The 12290-nt window shown below is 38.1% G+C and overlaps 1 protein-coding gene across 1 annotated transcript in view; it reads left to right on the forward strand.

The window, feature by feature from the left end:
* The first annotated feature begins 255 nt into the window (after positions 1 to 255).
* Positions 256 to 12290, forward strand: part of hectd2 (HECT domain E3 ubiquitin protein ligase 2) — a 61579-nt gene continuing 49544 nt past the window's right edge. The window contains exons 1-2 of the mRNA XM_011484259.3: positions 256 to 850; positions 8707 to 8848. Coding sequence (XP_011482561.1) covers positions 767 to 850; positions 8707 to 8848 — 226 coding nt within the window. The 5' untranslated portion in view covers positions 256 to 766. The remainder of the gene's footprint in view (positions 851 to 8706; positions 8849 to 12290) is intronic.

A 12290-nucleotide genomic window follows, 5' to 3' on the forward strand; every position in this document is an offset into this window, starting at 1 on the left:
CATGTTTTATAGAAATGTTGTTTGCATTTCAATCTAAACAAAAAAGATAAATACAATAAAACAAGGGAAAGCATTTTCGTTTTTTAACTATTTGAATAATAACACGTGGACCTGGCTCTTTGGTTTCTACTCAACATATTTAGCAACTTCTTGCATTATGCACATTTTCCTTGACGTTTTTCTGTGTGCGCGCGCGCGCTTTATTTGTTTGCAACGTTTCTGATTCCTCTCTCCAGGCGCCACATCCTCCTTCTTTTCCTCCTCCTCCTCCTTCTCCAAACATGGCGCCGGCCCGCAGCTGTGCTGCCTCCCCGACGGACGACGCGGAGAAGCGGCGTAAGGAGCGTCGTAGGAATGAGTAGATTTTTTATTTTTTTTAATTCTGAACGTGTTTTGAAACTTGTTTGAAACGAAATAAGGACTACAACAACAGTTACTTTCTGCTTCGTAACTGAACCGAAGGGAAGCTTTTACGCACAGCTTTTGGAAAAGTTCGTGCGTCAGATTGTGTGCGTAACGGGAAGCCCACCTGTTCGACGAAGGTAGATTTCAATCCTTTTCTACTAGGATGTGAAATCTCCCTGATTTTAAATCAAACAACGGAGCAAACGGAGAGGAAAGACTGAACTGGAGGTCAGAGCTGGCGCCGGAGAAAATATGTTCAGCTCTTGGAGGAGCAGGAACACAGAGGTTGTAGGGGAGTAAGTCTTTCCAAGGAAAAGGAGAGAGAACAACAACAACTTTTCCGCTGTTCCACTTGAAGAGGATGGATGGAGAACATTCTGCACTGTCAGGAGTTGAGAGGGACAGAGAGAGGCTTCCACCAATTTACAGCAACTCTTCTTCTGTTGTAAGCACACCTCTTTCAGCTCCTTTTCTCACCATCCCTTAACCATAAATCTTACTGGGGACATTGATCATATGCATTATTTTCATGTGGAAAGTAGAAATCAACAAGCATTTTTTTTTGCTGCAGCTTCATGCATTCATTGTTAAAATTATGCTTCTCTTATGCATAAAATCTCCACTTTTGCTGCTTTGTTAGTCAAATGCCACACTTCTGTTTTTAGTCCTTTTTGCAGCCCAACTCTTTACTCTGATTGGTTTAATTTGTCCTTTTTGCATCCATGCTGGAATGTGCTGGAAATGCAGGATACTCTTTATTATGCAACTCAAACATGACTCAGAATTAAAGAGGGTCCAAACCACAGAACAGCAAAACTGCTCCTGTGTCTAATTATAATTGTTCCTCTTCCTCTTGGCTCAAAATCTTTACTTTAGATCTGCTCTTCCTCATGTTTTATATATATTTTTAGAGTTCTCTTACATGTTATCCTGTCAGTATAAAACTACGGGTTTTAAAGAAAGTGAAATAACTTGTGAGACAGCTACATCAATTTTGACTCCTGGCATCTCTGCATCAGGAGCTGGTGATGTCATCTGTGTGCAGTGTGATGTGTTTTTTTTGTGTCTTGCAAAGCCTCCTTGATTGATGTCATCTCCATTGTGTCAGGGAGCAGGAATGTGCGCAGCGGATAGTTTTGACCAGCGAGCAGCCTGTCACTGCTCACACTCGCCCTGCTTGAGTCTGGAAATGCTATAAACCCTCTTTAAAACTTTTTCTTTTTGAGGTTTCACTCTCAGAGCTTCAGGCTGATCCCATGGCTGCTCAAGTTGAGTGAAATCTGAAGTAGTTAAGCAACGACTATAAGACGACTATAAGCCATGATTAAAAAGGCTTGTCTTTGTTTAACTCACCCCCCCCCCCCCAAAAAAAAAAAAAAAACAAAAAACAAAAAAATATTTGAACACAGCTGGCTCTCTCTGTAAAAATGTCTTCTTTTTTTTTTGCAGACAATTATGGAGAGCTGCTCCTGGAAGTATGTCTGATAATCCCAATGGGATTTTCTCCTATCCTTAAAGTATTTACAGGCATGGTGTATTAGTAAATATAAACATTACTCAATGCGCAGAAGGACCACATAGATTAAAGAAAAGTAGAATGCAGGGGGCCCCCTGACCTGAATGGGGTGTACCTATTTATCTGAAGACTAGATCTTCCAGAGTCATGTTGTGCTTCCTTGTGATAAAAGGTTTACAGCTTAAGGTTAAGTGAGTGTGACATCATTTATAGAAAATGACTTGCTTCCAGTTCCAAAGAAATGAGGTCAATTCAATCACCATTTTTTTGTAATATGGACATCGCCTTGTTGGAACCATAAATCGTCGGTTTTTGGTCTGACTTGACATTTCAATAGCAACCACTCTCGGCAATCTACAGAGCCCGTGACATTACATGGGTAAGAATAATAGTTAAATAATTCCCACGAATTAGGATTTCCTTACCACGAAAAGTATATCGTTCTCAAGAAATAGTCATTCGTTTCCACTGAATAATTTCATCGTTCCACTGGAATAATTTAATCGGTCCCGAAATATTAATTTCTTCGAATGAAGAAGTATTTAAAATGAAGAAAATCCTATAAGCGCCTTTTTCCCCGCTTCAATCGGAAGTAGTTATTTGTCTGTGGTCTCATTATTATTTTTAACAACTGTCACTGCAGAAAAAATGTCATGAAAAAGGAATTGAGATAATCAAGAACTTGATAATGTAAGGTATCTGAGCAAGAATGGTTATTCTGACAAATTTAATAACTGAGTAATAGTTGTTTATTTCTCAATAGAAATCAATGGAATTTTGGCTTCTTGGGACCAGAATGTACCTTCTGTTTGAAACACAAGGGGGGAGGGGTTACTCAGTCCAGTTCTGTATATAGTCAATGGTCAAATCGAACTCTGAATTTACACTGGTCTGTCTGCGTCTGTTGTGTTGTGCGGGGAGTCCGTCTCACGACCGTCAGTTATTTTACATTGGATCCAATGCTTCTCTGGTTCATCCCCCCCCCTTGATCTTGGAGCAGTGGTTTGTCTTGTCACCCCCGTGTCGAGTAGTTCGTCCTGCTCTCTTTTCTCATCCAAACACTTAAACAATCAATGATTCTCCTTACTTAAGTTTTGTGTCATATATGATGTTATGTTTTTGAACCTCCATAATTAAACTTTTGTCATCCATGGTGGTGTTATCTGTAGTGTCAACGTGTGTCAACATGTGAGCACGTCAAAGTAAATATGAAATTAAGTCTTTATAAAGTTTTATTTTGAAAGTACAGAATACGTTTTTATTTTGAAACCCTGACCCAAGATATGTTTCCGGTTCCCCAGCTTTTTGCCACAAAATGTAAGCTTTGACGGATTGGAAAGGTAACTTCTTCGTAAAGCTTGTGTTGCAGTGCGGAGGGACAGATGTGGACCGCAGACATGACAGAGGCGATGTAAACATTACGATTGATTAATGAACGTTCTTCTGTTTTTTTTGTGTCAACACATTGGAGACACATTGGAGACAGACCAGTGGAAATTTAACCTTCAGGACTCGGATGACACAGGCGGAGAATGGAGAAAATTGACAATTTCATTGATTTTGGTTTGCTTTCACACTGCACTCTTGGGTGGATCAATCTCATATAGTTTTATTTTTTATGTACAATGCATAATTTCTTTTTTTCTTCCACTCAATGGTTGGCTGGATCCTTTATTTGCTTGTATTTGAAATTGGTATGTCCTTTTTTGTGCTGCTCCGATTAGCTCTCACATCCATTCAAATGAGACAAGACTTTTTAACAACCCTGCTGTAAATAAGGCCAAAGACTAAAGTCCTCATCTATGCAAAGAAACTCAACCCAGAATCAAGGAAAACAAATGTAAGCATTTTATTTGCTGCTTTAAATCTGAATTCTTTAGGCACCAGCACAAAATACAAGATTCATTATAGGGAAAGCCTTGTGACACACTGGAAACCTTTCCAGGACAAACCCTGCTCAACAGTTGTCGGAACAAGCTGCCCCGTGACCCCGAAAATTTAGAGGAATCAGAAAATGGATGTATAGATTGTAGAGACAAATGTCTTATCAATGCCAATTTTTCTCGGGTCTATTTGTAAGGTTTACACAACTATTGACACCAGAAACAAATCTGTCTGGTATCTGCCCACAATGACATTTTCTTTAGTTGGGTGATGGAGTTGTGCCTACTCTCAGTTCAATTCAATTATATTTAGAAAACAAAAAAGTTTTGTGTAGTAACTTCTGAAGGGATCAGCTAAAGGGTAAAAAAAAAAAACAAAAAAAAAAACAACCAAACAAAAAAAAAGTAATACTACTGAGTTGCATTTTTAAAGGGGCCATGGACCAATTTGTTGCTGATCTCTTCTCTTGTGGTTATAATGACTCACTAGGTTGATCTCACCCTTATTACAAATCATTGTACACGTCATTTTGCGCCACAAGAATGACTTAGGTGCCTCTAACTGGGTCTAGTTTTTTTTTTTTTTTTTTTTTTAGCTAAATGCAGCTTACATTCTTTGACCCATATTTCATGAACCTAACATCACCTGTTCATAGAGTTTTGGAGTCAGTCCCATGATCTGTCAGAGCACAAGTGCCTCTAAACATTCTGGACAATCTGCAATCCAAGTCTGTGTAGCCAAGCCCTGTTCACTTCACATATGAGCCAGAGTCGGCACACATCTGCACACATCTGTAAGCCCAGTGCCGGACCTCAACCAGATGTGGCAACATTCAGCTTTTAAATAAAGGAATGTTTTATGTACAGCAGCTACACACATTTTGTCTGTAGGCCGAATGAGAAAATTATCATCCAAAACTTTCATATTTAGGCAGGTCCTAACTACGCTTGACACAAATTTCATCAAAGAGGAGAATTTAATTAGATTAGTGTAAAATTTCTAACAGATTTGGTTTGGTGGATCTAATCCAGAATATAGAATTTCCTCTTAAACTGGATGGCTAAGAAGAGCAGAACTGAACTAAAATCACAAAAATCTGTGAGAGAGAGAGAAAAATAATGCTGCGAAGAAGGTTAATTATTGTCAAATGTGAAAAAGTAGAAAAAAAAATTTGAGTTGGGAACCATTTCCTCAGCTTATGTACACTGTCTCTGTACAGACTCCATGGAGCTCTGATTATCTTGTAGCTGCTGTAGGCTGGTTCCTAATGAAAGGACAAGAGAGTGTTGTTTTCTTTCAGAAAGGGTGTGATTATATACACAACACATACAGGAAATGGTTAAACAGACAATACAATATCAATATTAAACAGACTGATACAATATCAGTAAGGACTGTTTAACTCATATAATATACGTTTTTGTTTAACATTAATTATTGTAGTTTCATTTGAATAGTTTAAGAACGTTTTATAGCCCAAAAATTGGCACATTAATAGGATGTGTGAAGAGACTAAGAGACTAAATTTGCAGCTTTTTACTGTTTTGAAGGCAAGTTGCTGTTGAGTGTGAACATGAGTCCTAGGATAAAAATTATTTTGAATTGCTAACATCTAATTTCCAAAGGGTTAAACACAGAGAACCAATCCATGCTCATAAACAAATGAAGAAATTATATGCTGTGATATTTATACATGTTGAGCTGCTGTGCTAGTCACCACATTTTCATTGGAAAGATCTGCTGATCTGTTAGTTGTGATGCTGGAATGATTCGGAAAGGGGAGTAAAATGTACTAAGAGTTTGGTTAAATGAAGCAGCAATGTTTATGCAATTTCTTTTAGCTCATAATTTAAATATTGCTTTTTAATGATCTCTCCTCTTTTGTCACTGGGATGTTTTTAAATTAACCTACGGGGCCATTTTAGCTGGATGATGATGTGTTTTCAGATTTTTTCTCTCTCCTGAAGTTGAAGTAGCTATTATTTTCAAGACAAATTGATGTTTATATCAATTACAAACATGATCAAAATACAACAAAATTACATATTGTTGCTTAAAAAAACTGGTTAATACCTAAATCAGTGCTATTAATTTAAGATGAAACTCAGATAATCTTTTGATCTATTTTAACAGCGTTCCCACTGATCTTTTAAGTATGCTTATGCCGAACTTAGCCAAAATCAAAAGACCTTTTTCGTTTTCTAGTACATAGCTTCTGCAGAGTGGCAGGAGTTTATCAAAAATTGGCCTCTTAGCTGTGGACGGAACCGTTTGTGCAGGGCAACCCCCCCCCCCCCCCCCCCCGTTGTGGAGCATGCACGGGTGTATTTTCTACATCACAAAGAAGTTATTTTTAAATTTTTAATTGAAAAATAACTTCTTTTTAACTTTTTTTTCCTTCAATTTTTAATCTGAGGGATTGTATGGCCCTGCAACAGACTGGTGACCTGGCCAGGGTGTACCCTGCTGGGACACGCTCCTGCAACCCTGTGAGCCCAAAAGGGATATAGTGGGTTAAGAAAATGGATAAATGTTGCCCCTAAACAAGCAGTTATTGAAACGGTCTTGGCAGTTTGATCCCCTCTCAAAAGGGCATTGTGAAACAAAACCCAATTGACCAAGTCTGCCAGAATATGTCTGATAGAATAGAGCCATTTATCATTTAAGCCAAACTTGTGCAGTTTGACTTTGAACCTGATCGAACATTTAAGTGGGTCTACAAGGCAAAATGTTTCCCAGTAACAGCCAATGGAAACATGACAATGTGAGATTCTGTTGATTAGATATTATATGAGAGATTGATTTTATTCTAAAGACAGCGGGAAAGCCCATCCCATCTGACACATTCTCCTCATATTTATATCTTTATTTTTGATCCCATTCAGGAAGTGTCGGAAGTTACAAACACATGGTAAGTGTCAGGATAATATGCGTGGTTAATGCTTTCCCCGCCATCACTCCAGGGTCGGGTTCAAGTTTAATCTAAAATGAATGCAGTTCTACTCGCACACATCAACAGACTTTGGAGACTTTTCTCACGGTTTATGCAAACAAAAAGGAGAGGCCCTCATGATGTGGAGACCAAAGTACTATTCACAGCTCTTTCTTCGGTGTCGAAGACGCATCTGCAGTTCTTGTTAGGGATTCGAACGGCTGCTTTGTGCTCTGTGATTTCCATTGTGGGTCTTTCGACTTGTTTGATCAGATCTGAGTGAGGAAGCTGTCATGTCTCATGAAGGCACTTCACTTCCCGTCCTAAAGAGCCGGCATGTGCGTGCACGGGTGCATACACACAGTCTGCGTCTGTCTGCGTGCACACATGCGGTGGCGGGATTCCTGGGAAAATACAGCCTGTCACCTCTCTGCGTGAAAGTGTTTGCTGCGTTGGGAATGAGGAAAGAATGATATCGAGTACAGACTTCTGTGTTGGGGATTTGTTTGAAGGCAGATTTGTTTTGAGCGGGAGACTAGCTGCGGTTTCATTTATAACCTCCATTCTTTGGACTATGTATTGCAGTCAGGAGCGGCTGCAGATCATCTGTCCCACACTCCACCTCCTTCTTCTTCTTTTCATCCCCCCTTCTCCTTTTGTTCTTTAACTTGCATTTTACTCTCCACTCCTCCTGTCTTTCTGTTTTTTCTTTTTTTATCAGTATAACTCTCCAAAACAGTCTTACCTTTTTTATACCACATTTTCATCCTTTTTTTATATCCTCCAATTGTTTTTTATATATCATCCTTTTATATATCTGTCTTCTTTTTCCCCTCTTTTTTTCCTTGCTTTCTGTTTCCTTTTACTGCTTCATATCCCTCATTCTTGTTCTTTTCGTGTCTGCCTCCGGTTGTGCTTGTGGCTGCAGCTCAGAGAGACCTGGAGCTGCAGTTAATCACAGGGACCATAAAATAAATGTTGTGTTCATCTGTTTAGTTTTGGTAATGCAGTCATTGTCTGTTCATGCAGCCCAGAGGCTGGATTTGTTTAAGGAGTTCTGGTGAAAAAACCTCAACATCTGGGAACGCAAATCCATTTAGCGACTTTAATAGGTGTCTCAGAAACTGGGAAAGAGCAGCTACCTAGTAAAATCCATTTTGAGATAAAGAAACGAAAGTTGTAATCTTGTATTTCAAATTTTCTTTTGGTAAAAGAAATAAGAAAACTTGTTAGACTTTTTTATTAGACTTGTTTTCTGTCATAATGGAGCTATTATCTGGTATTCTACAACCTCTTGTTTTCTTACAGTATCACTGTATTTTTGTATTAAAACGTTAATTTAGCCACTATGAAGCGTTGGACGTACCAGACCTGTGACGCGCGTTTAGCTCATGGTGTTCACACTGGACAAGCAGGGAAGGGATTCTTTTTCTTTTTTCTTCTGATTACTAGCACATGTCCGCCAGCTACAGTTGGAAGAGGCTTGGTGCGAAAGCGGTGTAAATCTTGTTCCAGACTTTTCCTATCACAGCTCTATTCCTGTACATTAAAGACTTGGTGTCATATAATTCCAGCAGGGCTCAAACGCCAATTTTTCATTTCTCCTCCATGATTAATTTTCAAATGGTTGGCATCTCCATTAGTTAAAATGGAGGTCATTCATACATCGCTACCAAATCAGAGTCCCCGATTGTTCAAAGTTCAACCTGGTTTGACTTTCACATTCAATGGCTGCACGTTTTGTACGTAGAGCCAAAAATGGTCGTAGAAACTTGCGTAACTACGTGTGAACGCAATAGTTTTAAACGTTGAAGCCCGAAATGTGCATTTACGTTTGTTGACATTGACTTTTCATTGGAAGTGGCCACTTGAACGCAGGCTGCAGGGGGGGGGGGGTGAACTTCAGATATAGGGTTACTTTCATGTTGTTTCCTTGTTTTTCAAATTATCTTACTTTTTTGCGTCACAGGTTTTGGGACGAGGAGCAAAGCAGCCATTTCCATCTCTGGGTAACTTCATTTCATCTCTTAGTCAAAAAAGGGATGCAGGAGGGCGGGGCTTTCCTGCCAGCTTTGCGGGCACCTTGACCAGCACAGTGGGACTCAGACACGGTGAGTTCACACTTTTCCTGCTCCTAAAGCATAACACTTTCTCAACCTGACCTGGGTGATTTTCTTTCTCAGAGGGAGTTTCTGTATTTCTAAAACAGAACAAAAGAAATAAAGTTAGATTTTTAAGTTTTAGTTCTAAACAATATATATTTTTATATTATTGTAGCTGCTCTAATAAATTTAGTAATTTATTGTTAAGGATACATTTAGCTACATATAAGATACTTTTAAGAAACATTGACATGTTTGCTTAAGAATTTTATACTTCTTTCTGGTCTTTATCCAACGGCTGGGCAAACAGCTGAGTGCCTTATTGTGTTGAATAAAACATGAGATCTTACTTGGGCATCTTATTAAACATGTTAAAAATGTGATTAGGTAGACAAATTTAGTCCTAAAAGTGGCCCTGCAACAGCCTGGCGTTCAGTTTAGAAGTTATCCTGCCTTCGCACAGCAGTGGCTGGGTTAGGCCCCAGCAACCACGTAACCCCAAAAGGGATTAAGATGATGGATGGATAGTCTTAAAGAACAGATTTAGTTTGTTTATGTTTCTGCTTTTTGTTTTAGGGATGGAAAGCTATAGGTGCCAAGTGAGCAGGGCCAAAAAAAAAGAAAAAAAGAAGAAAGAAATTAAATTATATAAAAGCTTAGCAACATAAACAGTTTGACAATTGACACGAAAAGTGTAAACTGCATGACCTTTTGTCCAATTCGTTCAATAATTATCGCCATATTATTGGCTGGAAAAATCCTCTAATCTGTTGATGTCAGATTTCCCAAATCCCACCCATCCTTTCTCAAAAAAAATTTACAAAAGTGTGAAAAAGTTTTTCAGTTGGTTTAATAATTTTAGATAGAAATATACATTTTGGTGCTCTTTCCTTTTTTTTTTTTTTTTTTATAGAACGACCCAGTAAATTTAGGCACATTTGAGCTTTCTTCTGTCTTTGGAAAAACTGTTAGGATTTTAGGAACTGTGCTAGAAAAGTGACTATGTGTTGAGATTATGGTTTGCTGACCTCATCAGATTGGCGTCCACTTATATTAGAGGGAATGGTAAGGAAGTCCAAGCAGTAGATCTATGTTTTGTCTGGGATGTAATGATGTGTTACATGCTCTGTTTACACTACGCTTGACATATGTGTTCAGGCTCTGTTTATGTTGAGCTTCACGAAATGGCGATGGAAGTTTCTGCAAAGAAGGAACTGAAAAGAACTTCTGTCCTGCAGAAAATCATTGTTTGTAATTAGAGGGTTTTTGTCTTTATATGGTAAACTAAGTTCCAACTGAAAGGCAGTTTTCCTGCCATGTGTTGTCACTTTGATTTTGATTTCGAACTTCTGGTTTCTGTGCTGAAAAGCCGCTTGATTGTTTTTTTTTTCTTTGTGAATGTAGCTTCGGAGATACCAGGAAATAAAGTGGCAGTAAGGGCATGTCAGTTGGAAAACTGATCACTTATTATGAGTGGTTTGAGATCCGTGGGGTTGCTGCTTCCTGTAAAAAGGCTGGACTATTTTGGACTGCCATGTGAGCAGAGACCCAGAGGAAAGCTCACCGGCTCACTTTGTCACCACGGTTAGTGATGCCAGAATAATTATGCAAACCTCCACCCCAAATGAAAACCATATGAAAGAGAAACTCCCAATGCACACACACATTGGTTATTTTCGCATTTTCTTACCCGAATACACTCGTCAAGCTTGCTGAATAATCACCACAAAGTGCTCTTTCATCTGTAAAACATTATTGGGGGTTTTTAGCTTTATTTTGAGTTTTGTCAAGAGTTTTTTTTTTTTTCATGTCCTAAAGCAGTCATCTTCCTTTACTTTCAGTTCAGTATCTGAAAAACGGACTGTTATTTTTAAAGGAAGAAGTATGAAAGGACATCTTGTGATGAAAAAGATTAGAAAGCTTATGGATCTCAGCTGGAGCACTGCTGCACTACAGCTGCATATAATGACTGCATACAAAAGAAAAAAAATTGACAAAAGCCATCTTCTTTGTTTTCTAATTTCCTTATTTGAGGGGGAAATTAGCATAATTTGTTAAATTCAATTTCTTTAATATGGTTTGAGAATAAAAACAGAAGTGCAGTGTATCATACCATGTACACACCGAAATGTGTAGCGCGTTCTGTGGATTGTAGGGATGAGGTCTGCCTTTAGACTCCTCTTGTTCTTGTGATATAAAACTGTTTAAAGAGGTTAAAAAATACCCTTCTCTTGAGGTTCTGAGGAAGTGACAGGTATAGAGTGATATAAAAATGAATTGACAACAATTTGAGAGGTGAAAACGTTTGGTTTGATGTATTAGTGGAATCCCAACTGAGCAGACCTTTAAGTTCTAGTACGGTTGTGCTAGAACTTAAAGGACAATTAATCAGCATTCCCTTGGAGAGGTTGCTGCAGGAGAACAAAAAGCTTAGAATTTTCTGTACCAATTAAGATGTGAGAAATGAGTTTTCCTATCTTCTATGGAAAAATGCCACCTTCACACACGTGTGTGTGAAGGTGTGTAATTCTGCAAGTGTACCAATCCCCAGCTAAATGAGTCTGGAAAGATTGATTGTGGAAGTGAAATGTTTTGCACTGTTTGTGTGTTTTTCTTTTTAACACACTCTGAAAGATTTGGAATCTTTGTTAGTGGCTGTGCATACATGTATTTAAAATCTGACTTTTTACCCGTCCACCTTTCTCAAACCAGTTTCTTATGGACTTTTTGTGTCAAAAGGGGAATGGAAAATGGGAGCTTGGTCTCAATTTGACTACAATTTAAGAGTTGGCCAATCAAATTTCAGGTTTACAGCATTGGTACTAGACTATTAGGTTCTACACAAATGTGGACTTGAGAATGTAAAATGAAGACATTTTTTTTATGAAATATAATTTAAATAATTGTTATCCTATCATGACACTAACTTCAGAAAGTTTTGGGGTGGAATAGCAGAGATTGTAGATGAATTTGATATGGATTGCATTTGTGGTTGCAGATCATATTTAAAAAAAAACTGGAATGAAGAAAGCAAAAGCAAACTTAAAGTGTCAAGGAAGCTCGCTTTTAAGAGCTTCTGTGACATTGTAAAATTTTTGTGACTTTACAATAACTATATCATAGCTAAAGACATAATATTCTGTCATTTAATGTTTGTGTTCTTAATTAGACCTTACTCCTCAAACATTTTGTGGCAAAGGAAAATTGTGAATGTGATGTTTCTTTTATTCCCTAAATCATTAAATCATGATTTAATGTGAGCTTTACAGATTTGGCCTCTTACCTTTTATTCATAAAGCATCAAAGCTTTTTTCTGAAGTAAAGAGTGTTGGAAAATAACAAACCAAAAAAAACCAATGAAGAGCACACCATGTTCATCAGAGTGCTTCTAAAGATAAAAAGGTGTCATGACAACCAAGGGTTGTTGCTGTCAAGATGCAGATAAGTGATG

The sequence above is a fragment of the Oryzias latipes genome, chromosome 15 (assembly GCF_002234675.1).
Source record: "Oryzias latipes chromosome 15, ASM223467v1".
Classification (NCBI taxonomy): domain Eukaryota; kingdom Metazoa; phylum Chordata; class Actinopteri; order Beloniformes; family Adrianichthyidae; genus Oryzias; species Oryzias latipes.